At 33.7% G+C, this 18454-nt stretch overlaps 1 protein-coding gene across 1 annotated transcript in view; it reads left to right on the forward strand.

Moving 5' to 3' along the window:
- Positions 1-12678, forward strand: part of LOC102805256 (uncharacterized) — a 33487-nt gene extending 20809 nt beyond the window's left edge. Inside the window, exons 2-6 of the mRNA XM_078007163.2 lie at positions 5061-5345; positions 8822-8948; positions 9602-9810; positions 9927-10061; positions 10549-12678. Of these exons, the coding sequence (XP_077863289.2) occupies positions 5061-5345; positions 8822-8948; positions 9602-9810; positions 9927-10061; positions 10549-10594 (802 nt within the window). The 3' untranslated portion in view covers positions 10595-12678. The remainder of the gene's footprint in view (positions 1-5060; positions 5346-8821; positions 8949-9601; positions 9811-9926; positions 10062-10548) is intronic.
- Positions 12679-18454: the final 5776 nt, after the last annotated feature.

Here is an 18454-nt window from a genome sequence, read left to right on the forward strand (position 1 = left end):
TGTGTTTTTTGTGGTTATGTGTGATGAAATGAACAGCAATGTCCGCATCAGAAGAAATGCCTTTAGTGAGGTGGGTAGTTAATTGTTATACATCTAGTGATGATGCGCTACTATGACGTAAACATGACTTGTACTCTTACGTAATATGATTAAAATCTCATGTTGGTCATAGACTGCAATTTTAGCTTTAATTTCCTTTCTTTATTTGTTCAATTTATTTTTTGTTTATCTGCATTTAGTTTTAGTTTTCATATATCATATCTGAAAAAGAGCAAATAAACCACAAACAATAGATACAGATAAAAAAAATAGAACAAATAAAAATGGCAATTACGAAAAAAATATCATATTGATCCCTTATGATACCAGGGAAATTATTTCTGAAATAGGCTTGTAAGGCTACTGGAGTTAACTCAATTGCCTGTATCTATCTCTACATTTTCAATAGTTAAAGACATTCGTATACAGCAGTGTTCTGTCACAACAGTCGATTTACCACTCGTACCACCACTTGTTTGGGGGAAAAACTAAATGCCTGTTTCCCATAAGTCACGCCTCCTATCGACGACGTGTTATTATGACGTAATAAACATGACGTAGATCACATAGAGTAGGGAAAAATGTATTATCAAATAAAATATAGTCTTTTTATCTACAAAACCTGTATATAATGGACTGTTCTCTTCGCCAATAACCTTCGCCATATTCACAGAATATACGCGGCATTCAACATGTACACTGATTTTTACCGAGTAAATATTATTATGTATGAAGGTCATTGATAAGCGGAACATTCTATTTCTGTAAATAGGCGGCGAAGGCATTTGATAAGAAGGAAAGTTCACTATACAAAGGGTAGATAAAAGACAAACTAAATTTTTTAATACTTTTATCATAATACATTTTATCTACTGTGAGTAGATGGACCAAAATGTAAACAATGTGTTTAACATAAACAGCAATGTTATACCAGTATAGTACGCCGTCATTTAGAATATAGCAAATCCATGAAAACAGTATGTTTTTTACTGACGACCACCAATCCCGTGGCGGATACTAGAAGTCAGCACTGATTTGCGAGATCCTACATTACTGTCATTCAGTCAATCACACACGAAGTAGCCAGCAGCAGGATACAGGCTAACCATTTATTACATGGCAATACGAACATCAGTTATACATTTAGCCTAAAACTAAATTACAGGAAGTATGAGAGCAGTCAACATCGTACACACTTACTTGGGTGATACCTAATAGTATAGGTCAAAGCAGGATAGCTGGATAAAACATAGAGAAAATATAACGGGCCACAATGATTTTGAAACAAATAAAATTAAACCATAATGTGAATAACATTGATCAAATATCAAATGTTGTTAAAATAAAACTCACAAAAGATTATGAAAAATTATTGAAAAAAGCTTAAATTCTCCTCACAGTAAAAAATGGCAAAGATGGCAATAAAATGAGAACATATAAATTGTTTAAATTGCATTTGAAAATATAAACACGAAGAACCGACATAACAAACTTCAGCCTTCGGAAAATTTCGGCTTAGTGATCATAATTTTAGAAATTGAAAGTAGCAGACAACAACAACCAACGATTCCTGCAGATGAGCGATTTTGTAAAAATGTCATGATACAAATTCAGCATTTTATCCTAGACTGTGAATTTTTCGGCAAAGAAAGAGGGGAGCTGTTTCAAGAAATAGAAGTTAGAAATAAACTACATGTAAATAAAACAAACAATTTCAATGACATGCTGACATGCTTTATAACCCGGAAGCAAAACAGAAGTCAAGTACATGTATATGTAAGCTTTCACCTCTAAAATGGGAGAATCCTGTAATTAACATTCAATTGTTCTAATTAACCTTTTAAAATCTCTTACTTTTATTGTTATCTTGTCATAGTTTAGTCTATTTAGCTGCTGTATTTTTTATGATTTATATTTTATTTTATTTACCATATTGCGCCCTCTGGTGGCGTAGTAATGTGATAAAGTTATTATTATTATTTATTTATAAGATGATCTCAATCCTAAAAATAAAGATTTTAAAGTGTTTGGGTGAAATATTATCTATCAAACTGACCAATAAATATAATGCTTTACAATTACTGAAAGTGTGCTTCTTAGCCATAGGGACCAATCTGATTAAAATCTGATGTAGTGTACGGGTTTTAATAATTTTGGCTATCATGAACTTATTTTTAATTTTTATTACTTTTGTTATTAATGCCTTTTTATTGTATTATTTTACTTTGATTTTGTTTTTGTGATTTATAAAATAAATATACAAAAAAAAACAAAAAAAACAAACAAACTAGGATCTTATTTTAACCAGATTGCAAAGGGACCAGTGTTAAAGTTAGGTAAACACACAGTGAAACATATAACTTTTGACTAAAATAACTACTTCATCAGATTGCATGGATACTTCATCAAGTAAGCGAATTAAATAGAAAGTATTTTTAGTTTTTTAACATTTATAAAGTAACAAGTAAAAATAAGTGCCTATTCTAAGCATTTAAACGATACAAACTAGCATAAACTTAAAGCGCGGTGGTCGTCGCGCAGCGCGTGTTCGAATTTCATGTAAATAAACAATGTATTTTACACGCGTGTATACGTCGCTATGAGTCCCATATCGAACAGGACGCGACACGACGACTGCCGCCCTTTAAAACATGCCTGAGTAATCTGCGATAAATCTTATTAAAATAATATCGACGCAGGTAAGTGCTTTCTAAAATCTGATGAACATAAAATCCTAGTGTCAGATTGTTCTCTTTTATCTTTTTCTTGTTCATTTCTTTCTTTTTTTTAATTATGTATTTTAAATATACTTCATTTTAATTATTACGTAATCGCTGATAACTTTGGTAATCGCAAAAACCCACACCTAATGTAAAATATAATGTACGTGATAAAAACAAAAACAAAAAATACATTAAAAATAAAATATATAAAGTAATAATAAAAAATAAACGCCGTACAGTACATTCAGATTTTAATCAGATTACGCTCCCTCGTTAAGGGCGCGAGTCATACCGAGGAACAGAAAATTGGACGATTTGTAAACTGTAAAATAATTAATAAAAATTAGGTTAAAAAAATAACGATTTTGAAAATTTGCTCTCGCCTTTCATATTTAAGATAAGTAAAATAACTTTTGCCTAAATAATAACACTTCTATAATAAACAACATTGAGATCATTAATCTGTGCTGTTGACATGGCAACAGCTGTGTACCAATACCAACTTCTCCCCAAAGAAGTCCTTTTGAACTTTTCGTAAATTTTCAGTAACTGTGTTTATCTTCGGAATCACTCTAAATAGAATTTTTTTGCTTTGAGATTTTCCAACATATTCAACTTCTTACATCATTTATTGTAGAAATGTTAAATACCCTTATAACGTATTTGTACGGACTGTGTGTTCTTTTTTTTTATTGTTAGATTTTTAGTGTTTCACCTGGCACATTAAAAGCACAACGAAATGTTTAAGTATCTAGGCCGCAACTTCAATATTTCCGTCGTGGTATATGCACCCCGTACACAAAGGAAAATTGTGTATAATAGGTCGCAGAAACTGATTGTAATTTCTCACAAATTTGACGTTTTTAGTTGCAGAAATATATTTGGAAGTGGGTATTTTACTTTTGCGTACATTGATTTGGTTGTTATTTCTTAATATATACGCGATATTTCATTACAATCAGATATCTCATTTTTAATAATGCTCGATGAAGTCAACAATGTGTGTTGATACTGTTAGTAGAACTTTTCTGACGTGAGACAGTGACGATAGCGTATTTTGATTGACGGAGAAATGACTCACGTTGTACTCGTAAAGAAGCTGAGTGGCGACCGTACTAGGGGCGAGTTTAGAATATATCTCCCGACCACTGCAAAAAGTGTTAAAAATCGGAATATGCTCTGAGAGAACCTGCTGTCACCATATAACTACAGGTCCGTGGCATGTTTTTTTGTATCGGTCAAAAAGACATGTCTCGGTCCGGTGAACCACCGTTTATAGTTCCCTACACTGGTACAGGTGGTTTGATTACATTCACGAAGACTGCCTAGATCATAATTTGACAGTTTCATTAGGTGTATCAAAACATCGATAGCTGGCAGAAGTGTGTCAAACATAAAAGGAAGGACAAACCACAAATGCTCACCGGCATAACCTTTTTTTCTACATATCGGATTTATCGAGTGCATAGGCGAGTCAAAGGTTAATTGCAGTACAACTAGGTTACGAAAAAAGTAGTAACCATGGTTACGCAGATGAACTGATGATTTAATCTGAATCTAAAAATAGCCAAACAGCCTTAACCACGCATCTCTACGTGCGAATCAAAATAGCATCTTGCAGTTTAATGATACCGATAATGAGGAATGCTCTTCACTTGAAAACTGGGACTTGGCTGAAGGATTCGATTAGTGAAAGAAAAAAAAAAACATCATTGAAAAGAAAACAAAAACCGCGCTATGAATAAGAATAAAGAAAAACGTGGATAAAAACAAACATCTTGAAATGTTGTCCCCCAACCCTCCAGATATTGAAATTATGTAATATCGTATCAATTTCTTATATTTCCGATCCAATCCTGCTTTTTGTTAAGTCATGCGCCATGATCTTTGACATATTTCGTTTTGTTGCCATTGGTCATCAGCTGTTATCAACAAATCACACGTGTTTACATGTAAGCGTAAGTCGGACTTTGCATTTTCTTATCAAATATTCATGAGACTTCAGGTTGAGTGGCTTTTACTTTATTTATTAGTAAGTTTGATGATTTCCAGAGTAAACGACCGTATTATTAAACAGGACACGGGGTACATTTATAGTGTAATTTATACCTGTAACCTACGCCGCGTAGATAAGAGATTGGTGGCTGGTGCGATTGGATAAGTAAATTATAGTAAAGATAAGCAAAGGCGTGTTCGATTATATTAATAGTTTTAGCACTGCGAATGTAGTGGGCCGCATTTATTGTGCAAAGTTTTAAAAGTACTAACAATGACTTCAAATCCTGCTTATGCCAACAGCTCAACGGAAATGGACGAGTTTGAAAACACAGAATCACAGCGCAATCTAGCGAGCAATGGTGGCAACACCAATGCCGAAGTATGGACGCCGTTCACGGTCATGGAACGTTACATCAGGCCCACATTTGCCGAATTTTTTGGTGTAATGTGTTTCGTGTTTATTGGTTCCATGAGCAGTGTGGTTGGCTACCCGGGTGGTGGCGACGCAGCCGCTGGTCTGATTGCAGTGGCGTTGGCGCATGGCTTTGCTATCATTCTTTTCGTCGCTGGATTTGGTAATACAAGGTAATATCTCGTGTGCTTTATCTTCGCCTATGATATATACATTTGTATGGCTTATGTAAACATGAACCACTGTGCACTAAGTAGTCTATTTGACCTACCTGAATTTATTCCATATATTGCAGACACATTGGATTATTTATGATTGGTGACCATTAAAACATTTTTGGCTGGGTATACCATGAATGTGACATACTGTAAAATACTTTATTTTAGCTGGATTAGTTTTTGCTGAAACGACCTTTCGGGTGTTTTGTTTGGAGTTTATTTTTCACTGATTTTTGGCAAATTTAATGTAAAATATAGGTAAAAAATATAATCACTGGATTTTATTTATACAGAATCATTCCTTCAGTGAAAATAGCGAAAATTAATTCCAAGCGAAAATAAAGTATTTTACAGTAGTATAAATCGAATTTGACATTTGAACCCAAATAAATTTTGATTAGTAATAGGTAAGAATATTTATTTAGGTCGAAACAAATATTTTGAACTACGGTAGCGCTTCATGTTGATGATGACGTTTTAAATGCACTGTTGTATTTGTCAGAGTGACTTTAGAATAGAATGAAAAAAACTTAAAAGTTTTGTTTCCATGGCAACCTGAATAATATTTATTCAAACAATAATGGATCCCTACAACGCCATATTGGAGGAGAAGGGTCAAGGTATGGTCAGGTGCGAGGCAAAGCCGAACACATTATCCCGACAAGACCATTTCCGAATCCAACGTGCTATTATTGTTTTAAATTGAATTAACAAATTTAATTAAATTTTTTTTTCTTGAAATGAAAAGAATTGAGGTTTATATTCATGTGATAATGTAAAACTATGATGTCATAAATCCTCCCTTAATGGTGATTTATAATCTGTACAAATGAAAACACGCACAACAAGTTAATATTTAATATTCCAAACAATAGTTTACCGGGGTATTTGATTTATTGATTGTTTGCTCACTTCAGTTAAGCCGGCTATTGTAATTGTGGCAACTCAAACTTTACGGCCCTGTTTTCAGTAGTAAAGAATTATCTTATCTTTAAAGAATATATAATATTTCATATCTTGGTAAATGTTAAGTGGGATGGCTGCGGATAGTGTTTACTTAGACTGCATGGCAGATGCTACTTGCTACTCATCTGCAGTACCTGACTACCGAATACCGAACGGCATTGGTGACTCATTGCAAACATTGTTGATTTGAAATGCGCTGAACTCATAATAGTGAGTGCAGGTTAATAATAAATACACAATGCAGACACCTGCAAAATATCTAAGTGACATGAAAATATTCTCGAACATTAAACGTTAAAACTGATGGGAAATGTCAACAATGAAGACATCATCTGATTTGCATGGTTTTACTGAAACTGGCCATTCATGGTCATATTTATGAACCTGTGTTTGATTGTATTAGGAAAAGCTTTATTTGAGCTCAGTTTAATTGAATGATTTGATTGGATCAGCCAAGGAGTTGGGTCCACCAATCATTCCTGTAACAACAACTTGCATCAATTTCAGATTTATACTGAACGATTTTGCAATCTTATATCACATTATAGCTCAACTGACACAAAAACACACAATTTCATGTTCAATTTCCCATGGAAATGCATCATATGACTTCCTGTTCCATTTACTATGGGGACCAATGAGAGCATGCGCCGTTGTGTTTGATTTCATCTACAGTGAATAGTTGGTATTGTGCCAAGATATTATGATGAGGGAATAAATGAAACTTGGTTGGCGAAAATACAACTAAAATCTTCTCAAAAAATGAAAAAAGCTTGCTCTTATTAATAATATCCTGCTGTTGTTTTTACAGTGACAATCATTGATTGACTATATTTCCACATGTTTTCAATTTCCCACATGATTCAGCAAAATGAGCGTATTGTCACATGTCATATCCTACACTCTAAATTAGTTACATATATTGGAAATTATCAATGAATTCACAGAAAAATATGTGAAAAAAAGTTAAAAATTATGGCATTTAAAAGTGTGAATTTCTTTCAATTTTCTGTTTGGAATGTTTCATTTCATGCATGGCTAACATTCTTGACACAAAATATGTCTGGCCATATTTAACTTGTACATGTCAGAGGTCAATAAATATGAGTACAACATTGCAGCACTGTAAGTGCTGATTCACAATCTTCAGTAATGCTTATCATAAAAACAATTTATTATTTTACTCAAGTTACCCAAAACTATTGCTTGTTGCGGTGCAGCAGTTTAATTACTATTTACCTAGGGGTTTTTAATTAGCAGGTTCAGGTATAGCAAATCGCTAGAGTTTCATACCCCTTAAGCTGGTGAGATTTATAACCATGAATACTACAGGTAGTCAGCAAAGTTATAATGCTCAAATAAATCTGAAAGAAATATGGATAATTATGACAGATAGATTTTATTGTATAATAAATCTGTTGGTAAAACAAAATAAATTTGAATATAGTATTTGCCAATAATAAAATAGCTACTGTAGTTACTATGCAGCTGTAGAGTAGAGCAGTACGTATCACTGAGAGCAAGACTCAGTAGGTTATTTTCTGTTCGCTGCAAGATCTCTTTTAAGGCATGAACCAACAAAAATTAAATGATTTGATTTCTCTTTTTTATAGTTCAATTTCAAAATACCAATGTAGACTCTCATAATTCAAATTCAATGTGATAACATCAAAATAGTATGTACATAATTTTTACTTTAATAATTACCTCATACATATTAATTAGCTGATTAGAGTTTTGTTAGACTAATATGTGTGTCAATGGAGCACAATTATCCTTGTTTGAGAAATATATTGAGAACCAAATACGAATTCAATTACTTTTATGTATTTTTATTCAAATCAATGCATATTAATCAGATCATTTGCATATAAGCCGTATTTGTATTAGTATTCTTCCCAACAAATAGCTCAAAGAAATAAAAAAAGTGTGTATTTTTACTAAGACATTTACTTTCACAATATTATCAAAAACTGCTTTTGTAAAATCCGCCTAATTAAATCTACATGAACTTATAAAAAAAACAATAAAACTCATTGTTTACATAAAATCAAAACATCAAAATAGTGAAAATATGTACATATAAAGTTAATAATCATTTGACACATTTTGAAATTCTAAGTTAGAGCTTCAGGGCAAGAACAAACTTTATTTTATAAATGTACACTAAAATATGTAAATTAGAAAACTGAATATGCCATATTTGCTATAAAAGAAGTGCATCACTGATAAAAATGAAATAAGCAAAACATTGAGTTTATTGTATGCATGATCAGAAACTCATATGTATTGCAAACAAAAGTGTAATTCCCTGGAAAAATGATCATTACCTTGATAGTACAAAACTGAGAACAACTATTTGTACCATAACAACAATAAATGTTTCAAAATTTAATTTTGTGCAGCCTAATACCAACATTTTTTCACTTCTTTTGATATTAACAATGTGTGTTTTTAATTATTAGTGGTGGACATTTCAATCCAGCTATAACACTTGGTATTATGATATCTCAAGAAATCAACCTCATAGTTGGTGTACTGTATATTGTATTCCAATTACTAGGTGCTATAGTTGGAGCTGCTATCGTCAAGGTAACTGAAATCATTTTTGCATATGTGCATGCATTCAGATGAAATTGTCAGACATAATTTGATCAATCAAAGTCAAACTCAACACACAGAACATGTATAATTACCATATTTGATAAAATACAATTTTGAAACTTAATTGTGTCCTGGACCACTTTTTTTAGTTGCATGTAATATTTGTTCAAGATTCATACAAGTTGGCCATCTGGCGGCCATTTGGCTTCTTTCATATCTATGCCAATTTCTCACTAGTATATCGCCTGATTCAGTTGTATATTCATTGGTATACCATAGTATACTCATACCATAGTTTGTGGTATTTTGTGATTTTGTCAAATTGACTGCCATTTTGTCTAAAATTGCAGTCTGTAAATGTGTCATTTCTCATAGATGAACACAAATTTGTATCAGGATTTTTTTAGATTTGAACAAAAATAGTCTACTGGCAATGATTTTGGTTTTATTTCCCTGGTAGTTCCTCTGTCTATACAGATAGTAGACATGTGTATCTACATGTGATGTGTACTCAACACAGGAGAACTGTGCATTGTCAATGCATGTTGAGTCATTACACATGGTCAGAGAGACAGTAGGATCCCCACATCATACCCTGTTGTTATAATGTTATTAAATTTGTATAATTATTCTGTTTGAAGGGTGTTCTGACTGATGCAGTGTATGACTATATCAATGGTGGAGCAACACTCAAGGGTGATGCATACAGTTTAGGTGAAGCTGTTGGCTGTGAATGGATACTAACCATGATTCTGGTATCTACTGTATTGCAGTCAGCTGTAGATAGTAAACCCAGTGTACTGGCACCCATGGCTATAGGTCTGGCTGTAGGTGCAGGTATCCTGGCAGGGTAAGTTTTTACTCTGATTCTAGTACTAAGTGTACTGCAGTAAGCTATGGATATTAATAGTTTCTGTTATGTGGATAGCTTTGATGTGTTAATTATTGACTTTTTTTATATTGCAGTGGAACTGTATCTGGTGCATCTATGAACCCGGCACGTAGTTTTGGACCAGCCGTTGTGTCTGGTATCTGGACTGACCACTGGATATATTGGGTTGGGCCACCGATTGGAGGCATTACATCGGCTCTAGTGTACAAGTAAGTGAGGCCAAATAAATATGGCAATTTTATCTTTTTTATTTAGATTTATTTCAATATGTGTCCTCAATCAACCTCATAATTCATTATCTATGCTGGAGGTATCTATAAGATAGAAAAAAAAAAAAATAACCAACACAATCCTTTTGAAAATTCAGAAATTGCATCCAGCAACATAATTTTTACTAAGATTGAATAGTGAATTAAATATTTTTTATTATTTTGGTGCTCATTTTTCTCTTTCTCCTCTTCAATAAATACCAAAAGTTTCATTTAAAAGCTGAAAAATAAATGATGGTGTCCTCTGAAATAATTATTGAGTTTGGACTGCTTCTATGTCAAAATCCTGCCACCAGAGGGCGTACTTAACACAACCATTTTAGCAATGAACAAACTCAATTCACTAATCACAGAACTTGATTTAAATTCTGTTAATAAATTTTGTAAAAAAAATAATCCAACTTTTCTTATTTTCTTTCTTCCATAGGCTGATTGTTGCATCCCCAGACAAGAGATGGGTTTTGAAAGAATAACTTAATATTCAACATGAAGGTCACAAGGTCACACAACAACTTCTATCTCTAACTGCAATATTCAAAAGATTTATTTTAACCATAATATTAATAAAACCTTTGACCTTTACAGAAGTGATTACCCAGAATCCTTTAGAGGTTATGTGTAGGAAGATGGTTGCAATGATACTTTTGTATCAGTAGATAATAACAGTGATAACAAAATATAGCTCTTTTTGAAATTTGTCTGTTAACTTTTTGATCGCCATAGTAACCTTTTGTCACTATTCACATAATTAAATCCGGAAATGTTTTATGAAATGTTTGATTAAAATCTGTAGGTACCTCAAAATTATATAATCAAGCAAAATACATGAAAATTGGCAAAATGTTAAATTGTAGTTGAAAAAATCACAGCATTCAAAGATTTAACAGACAGTATATTATTTATTACGCATCATATTGAGTTGACAGTTTCTTTTTAGGGATCAGCCCATGTATTCTTTCCACATTGTTATTAAACTGTGATGTGATATGCCTTGTAATCTACCAGTAGTGGATTCAGTATAAAGTGGTAATAGAATCATCTCTGTATGGCAATGTGTAATAGTATAGTGGACAATTTATTAAATAATGGCCAATTCACCAGCATTGTTATTACAATCTTCGTGCATTCTGACAGATTATTGTGTTGTCTGATTCACGCATAATTTATGCAGATCTGGATTAGCTAATTTGCATATAATATATATGCAAATTTAAATCATTTGAATTTGATCAAGAGATCATTTAATAGTGACCAGCAATCAACATAATGTCAATAAATTACCAAAACAAATGGTTTGTGTCTGAACTTGTTGTGTTCGAATGGCAACAAAAATAATCTTGTCATAAGAAATGTTAAAAATTATGTAGTTATATAGATTTATCTATTTATTTGTTTTGAAAATCTAAGTTTTTGTTGATGACCAGTTCATTTATGATACAAAACCTAATATTGTTCAATGTTTTGAACATATCAGACTGTTTTATTCTTCTCCATATGTATTAACCATTTCTGTAATTCTTTGAAATATAGACAAAATACTCAATATTACTAAAAAACATTTATAAAAATATTAGTTTGTATAATACATGTATATTAATACTTTCTATACTAGTGTTTCCTACTAGAATATCTACATTGAAATTGAAATGAATGTAGCAGCGCCCTCTTGTGGCATAATAGTAAATATTTAAGAACCTTTTCTCTCTGCCATCTTGAATTTTCAAGATATATGTTCCCGCTTACTGCCTGCACATATGGAGAGGGATGAACAAATATGAAAGTGTGCGAGCGGACGATGCTTTGTAACATGTTATATGAATCGTTTAATTAAAGCTTGTCTTTCTTCATCCTAAAAATGTTAATAATTTGATTTAATTAGTCAAACATGAAGTTGGTACTGACCGTAATTTGTTAATCTCTAAGGTCAATGCTGTATAGTTATTTACTCATCAGCTCAAATACACCAAAATACACAATATCAAGTTGCCTTTATATACAAACTGTCTAGTTATTATTTGCCATTAGTTATAGCTGATATCAAAAATATCCATCTTCCACTTTTTTTTTCGCGAAACTACTTTGGGAAAACAATTTTATTTTCTGTAAATAACTACAGATAAATTGCTATATATTATTGTCATATAATAGTATTCATAATAGTATTCTGTCATGTATCAAGGTCATTTATAATGTAACCCTCTGAGCACAAAGATCAAATTCAGGCACCGTCTACAAAATAGTTCTGTTTGTAGCCTGTGTTTTTTTCACAGAAAGTGTTGAGGAAAATTTCAACCTTTTTTGATCAAACACTAAAAGCAATGTCATATTTTGTCTGTTTGGTTCAATATTAAGATTGAATCCAGTGTAAATTACTGAAAATATTAACAATTGTAACCTATTCTGAGTGGGAAAATAATTTGGTGCTAAAAGGTTTAAACTTGTCAGTTATTCCTATGAATTCAACACTTTAAAACAATAGTTAATTTTGTTCTGTAGATATGCTAATTATATCAAAGACATTGGTACATTAAATAGTAGCACAGATCTTGAAAATAAACTTTGTCTTTGTTGTTTATATCTCAAACTGTATAAATCAATGTGTTGACCCTAGTATGATTAATAGTTTTAACGTGTTCAACGCATTATATACACAGTACACTGTGAGTTAGAAATGTATAAAGAAGACACTGCATGACGAGCATTCACACATTTGTTTACTGCTGTTATTTCAAATAAAACTGCTGTAAAGCATACTCCAGTTAATGGAAGCTGAAAATGTTAGATTTTATAGTTGATAATACATACAGTTTGAGATACTTTGATTAATCATGGGAAAATGATGCAAATTTATCTAGGACTTTCAGATTTTTAACAAATTATTTTAGAATATTAGAATATTCAAAAACATAAGACTGTAGTCCATCAGGAAACTGAATGTTCCAAGAATGTATAATAATGTGCAGGTTGAATAATGGCTGGGGATGTGAGGTACAAGTATCTCCAGGTTGTATTATTGGAAATTATTGTGATATAAACTAGAACTTATACAACCTGGACACATCACTAGTTTGAGATGTTTTGAATAAACATCAAAAACGATGAATTAAGTCTGACTTAATTACCAAAACTGCATACACTTATACTCAGAAAGATTTTAAGCATAAGAGGTTAACTTTAATTTAAGGGGATTCTAAATTGTGGAAATTAAACTATTTTGCAACAGTAGGACAGCATAAGGGATGAAAACACCATATTATAAGTGGATACATCAGAGAATGCCTAATATTAAACAAATAAAAAAATATTTGACATTGATGATCCAGAAAAAAAAACTGCTAGGGTAACTGCTACAGTGATATGAACTCGGGCTTCTGGCACTGCAAGTCAACTTTCACCATGATGCTTACACTAGGTTCTGTTTGTCTTCACTAACAATGGTCTCCACACTTTGGACACCGTTGCTCAGTACATTGCTTCATCAACCGGGAATGTCATAATGTCATATAAGCTTACAAATGTAGTGTTATGACAACATGACAATCTGCAAATTTACAGATGCACGGAATGTTGGTGAATTTATGTGGGGGAGAGTTGGTAAAGTAAAGTTAAAATCATATTGTTCAAAGTTGTACAAAAAGTTTGCAAAGTTACAGTAAAAATCCGTATTATCGCATGGTATGTCTGCAAAGATGATAAATTCATGTGGCAAGTTAAGTTGCTAAAGTTGCATTAAAAGTTAGTAGTGTAACACGAAAGGTCAGCAAAGACGCACGGAATGTTGGTAAAGTTGCGTGGAAAAGTTACATTAAAAGTTAGTAGTGCAACACGAAAGGTCAGCAAAGACGCACGGAATGTTGGTAAAGTTACGTGGAAAAGTTGCATTAAAAGTTAGTAGTGTAACACGAAAGGTCAGCAAAGATGCACGGAATGTTGGTAAAGTTACGTGGAAAAGTTGCATTAAAAGTTAGTAGTGTAACACGAAAGGTCAGCAAAGATGCACGGAATGTTGGTAAAGTTACGTGGAAAAGTTGCATTAAAAGTTAGTAGTGCAACACGAAAGGTCAGCAAAGATGCACGGAATGTTGGTAAAGTTACGTGGAAAAGTTGCATTAAAAGTTAGTAGTGTAACACGAAAGGTCAGCAAAGATGCACGGAATGTTGGTAAAGTTACGTGGAAAAGTTGCATTAACAGTTAGTAGTGTAACACGAAAGGTCAGCAAAGACGCACGGAATGTTGGTAAAGTTACGTGGAAAAGTTGCATTAAAAGTTAATAGTGTAACGCGGAAGGTCAGCAAAGACGCACGGAATGTTGGTAAAGTTACGGCTGATCTGCACTGGCTCGGAAGATGAATTCTGATTGGCTAAAAAAACAAAAAATTTGTGGCGTTGAATGCACGTTCATTGTCAGTATTGTTATGCAAATTCAAACTAGCTAATCATTTACAACCTTCCGAGCCAGTGCAGATTAGCCCTAAAGTTACTAGTACGTGGAAAAGTTGCATTAAAAGTTAGTAGTGTAAACTGAAAGGTCAGCAAAGATGCATGGAATGTTGGTAAAGTTACGTGGAAAAGTTGCATTAAAAGTTAGTAGTGTAACACGAAAGGTCAGCAAAGATGCATGGAATGTTGGTAAAGTTACGTGGAAAAGTTGCATTAAAAGTTAGTAGTGTAACACGAAAGGTCAGCAAAGATGCACGGAATGTTGGTAAAGTTACGTGGAAAAGTTGCATTAAAAGTTAGTAGTGTAACACGAAAGGTCAGCAAAGATGCACGGAATGTTGGTAAAGTTACGTGGAAAAGTTGCATTAAAAGTTAGTAGTGTAACACGAAAGGTCAGCAAAGATGCACGGAATGTTGTTAAAGTTACGTGGAAAAGTTGCATTAAAAGTTAGTAGTGTAACACGAAAGGTCAGCAAAGATGCACGGAATGTTGGTAAAGTTACGTGGAAAAGTTGCATTAAAAGTTAGTAGTGTAACACGAAAGGTCAGCAAAGATGCACGGACTGTTGGTAAAGTTACGTGGAAAAGTTGCATTAAAAGTTAGTAGTGTAACACGAAAGGTCAGCAAAGATGCATGGAATGTTGGTAAAGTTACGTGGAAAAGTTGCATTAAAAGTTAGTAGTGTAACAGGAAAGGTCAGCAAAGATGCACGGAATGTTGTTAAAGTTACGTGGAAAAGTTGCATTAAAAGTTAGTAGTGTAACACGAAAGGTCAGCAAAGATGCACGGAATGTTGGTAAAGTTACGTGGAAAAGTTGCATTAAAAGTTAGTAGTGTAACACCAAAGGTCAGCAAAGATGCACGGAATGCTGGTAAAGTTACGTGGAAAAGTTGCATTAAAAGTTAGTAGTGTAACACGAAAGGTCAGCAAAGATGCACGGAATGCTGGTAAAGTTACGTGGAAAAGTTGCATTAAAAGTTAGTAGTGCAACACGAAAGGTCAGCAAAGACGCACGGAATGTTGGTAAAGTTGCGTGGAAAAGTTACATTAAAAGTTAGTAGTGCAACACGAAAGGTCAGCAAAGATGCACGGAATGTTGGTAAAGTTGCGTGGAAAAGTTGCATTAAAAGTTAGTAGTGTAACACGAAAGGTCAGCAAAGATGCACGGAATGTTGGTAAAGTTACGTGGAAAAGTTGCATTAACAGTTAGTAGTGTAACACGAAAGGTCAGCAAAGACGCACGGAATGTTGGTAAAGTTACGTGGAAAAGTTGCATTAACAGTTAGTAGTGTAACACGAAAGGTCAGCAAAGACGCACGGAATGTTGGTAAAGTTACGTGGAAAAGTTGCATTAAAAGTTAATAGTGTAACGCGAAAGGTCAGCAAAGACGCACGGAATGTTGGTAAAGTTACGGCTGATCTGCACTGGCTCGGAAGATGAATTCTGATTGGCTAAAAAAACAAAAAAACTTGTGGCGTTGAATGCACGTTCATTGTCAGTATTGTTATGCAAATTCAAACTAGCTAATCATTTACAACCTTCCGAGCCAGTGCAGATTAGCCCTAAAGTTACGTGGAAAAGTTGCATTAAAAGTTAGTAGTGTAAACTGAAAGGTCAGCAAAGATGCATGGAATGTTGGTAAAGTTACGTGGAAAAGTTGCATTAAAAGTTAGTAGTGTAACACGAAAGGTCAGCAAAGATGCACGGAATGTTGGTAAAGTTACGTGGAAAAATTGCATTAAAAGTTAGTAGTGTAACACGAAAGGTCAGCAAAGATGCATGGAATGTTGGTAAAGTTTTGTGGAAAAGTTGCATTAAAAGTTAGTAGTGTAACACGAAAGGTCAGCAAAGATGCATGGAATGTTGGTAAAGTTACGTGGAAAAGTTGCATTAAAAGTTAGTAGTACAACACGAAAGGTCAGCAAAGATGCACGGACTGTTGGTAAAGTTACGTGGAAAAGTTGCATTAAAAGTTAGTAGTACAACACGAAAGGTCAGCAAAGATGCACGGACTGTTGGTAAAGTTACGTGGAAAAGTTGCATTAAAAGTTAATAGTGTAACACGAAAGGTCAGCAAAGATGCATGGAATGTTGGTAAAGTTACGTGGAAAAGTTGCATTAAAAGTTAGTAGTGTAACACGAAAGGTCAGCAAAGATGCACGGAATGTTGGTAAAGTTACGTGGAAAAGTTGCATTAAAAGTTAGTAGTGTAACACGAAAGGTCAGCAAAGATGCACGGAATGTTGGTAAAGTTACGTGGAAAAGTTGCATTAAAAGTTAGTAGTGTTACACGAAAGGTCAGCAAAGATGCACAGAATGTTGGTAAAGTTACGTGGAAAAGTTGCATTAAAAGTTAGTAGTGTAACACGAAAGGTCAGCAAAGATGCACGGAATGTTGGTAAAGTTACGTGGAAAAGTTTCATTAAAAGTTAGTAGTGTAACACGAAAGGTCAGCAAAGACGCACGGAATGTTGGTAAAGTTACGTGGAAAAGTTTCATTAAAAGTTAGTAGTACAACACGAAAGGTCAGCAAAGATGCACGGAATGTTGGTAAAGTTACGTGGAAAAGTTGCATTAAAAGTTAGTAGTGTAACACGAAAGGTCAGCAAAGACGCACGGAATGTTGGTAAAGTTACGTGGAAAAGTTGCATTAAAAGTTAGTAGTGTAAACTGAAAGGTCAGCAAAGATGCACGGAATGTTGGTAAAGTTACGTGGAAAAGTTGCATTAAAAGTTAGTAGTGTAACACGAAAGGTCAGCAAAGATGCATAGAATGTTGGTAAAGTTACGTGGAAAAGTTGCATTAAAAGTTAGTAGTGTAACACGAAAGGTCAGCAAAGATGCACGGAATGTTGGTAAAGTTACGTGGAAAAGTTGCATTAAAAGTTAGTAGTGTAACACGAAAGGTCAGCAAAGATGCATGGAATGTTGGTAAAGTTACGTGGAAAAGTTGCATTAAAAGTTAGTAGTGTAACACGAAAGGTCAGCAAAGATGCATGGAATGTTGGTAAAGTTACGTGGAAAAGTTGCATTAAAAGTTAGTAGTGTAACACGAAAGGTCAGCAAAGATGCATGGAATGTTGGTAAAGTTACGTGGAAAAGTTGCATTAAAAGTTAGTAGTGCAACACGAAAGGTCAGCAAAGATGCATGGAATGTTGGTAAAGTTACGTGGAAAAGTTGCATTAAAAGTTAGTAGTGCAACACGAAAGGTCAGCAAAGATGCATGGAATGTTGGTAAAGTTACGTGGAAAAGTTGCATTAAAAGTTAGTAGTACAACACGAAAGGTCAGCAAAGATGCACGGAATGTTGGTAAAGTTACGTGGAAAAGTTGCATTAAAAGTTAGTAGTGTAACACGAAAGGTCAGCAAAGATGCATGGAATGTTGGTAAAGTTACGTGGAAAAGTTGCATTAAAAGTTAGTAGTGTAACACGAAAGGTCAGCAAAGACGCATGGAATGTTGGTAAAGTTACGTGGAAAAGTTGCATTAAAAGTTAGTAGTGTAACACGAAAGGTCAGCAAAGACGCACGGAATGTTGGTAAAGTTACGTGGAAAAGTTGCATTAAAAGTTAGTAGTGTAACACGAAAGGTCAGCAAAGACGCACGGAATGTTGGTAAAGTTACGTGGAAAAGTTGCATTAAAAGTTAGTAGTGTAACACGAAAGGTCACCAAAGATGCACGGAATGTTGGTAAAGTTACGTGGAAAAGTTGCATTAAAAGTTAGTAGTGTAACACGAAAGGTCAGCAAAGACGCACGGAATGTTGGTAAAGTTACGTGGAAAAGTTGCATTAAAAGTTAGTAATGCAACACGAAAGGTCAGCAAAGATGCACGGAATGTTGGTAAAGTTACGTGGAAAAGTTGCATTAAAAGTTAGTAGTGCAACACG

The sequence above is a fragment of the Saccoglossus kowalevskii genome, chromosome 8, assembly GCF_978046115.1.
Source record: "Saccoglossus kowalevskii chromosome 8, keSacKowa6.1, whole genome shotgun sequence".
In the NCBI taxonomy this organism is placed as follows: Eukaryota; Metazoa; Hemichordata; class Enteropneusta; family Harrimaniidae; genus Saccoglossus; species Saccoglossus kowalevskii.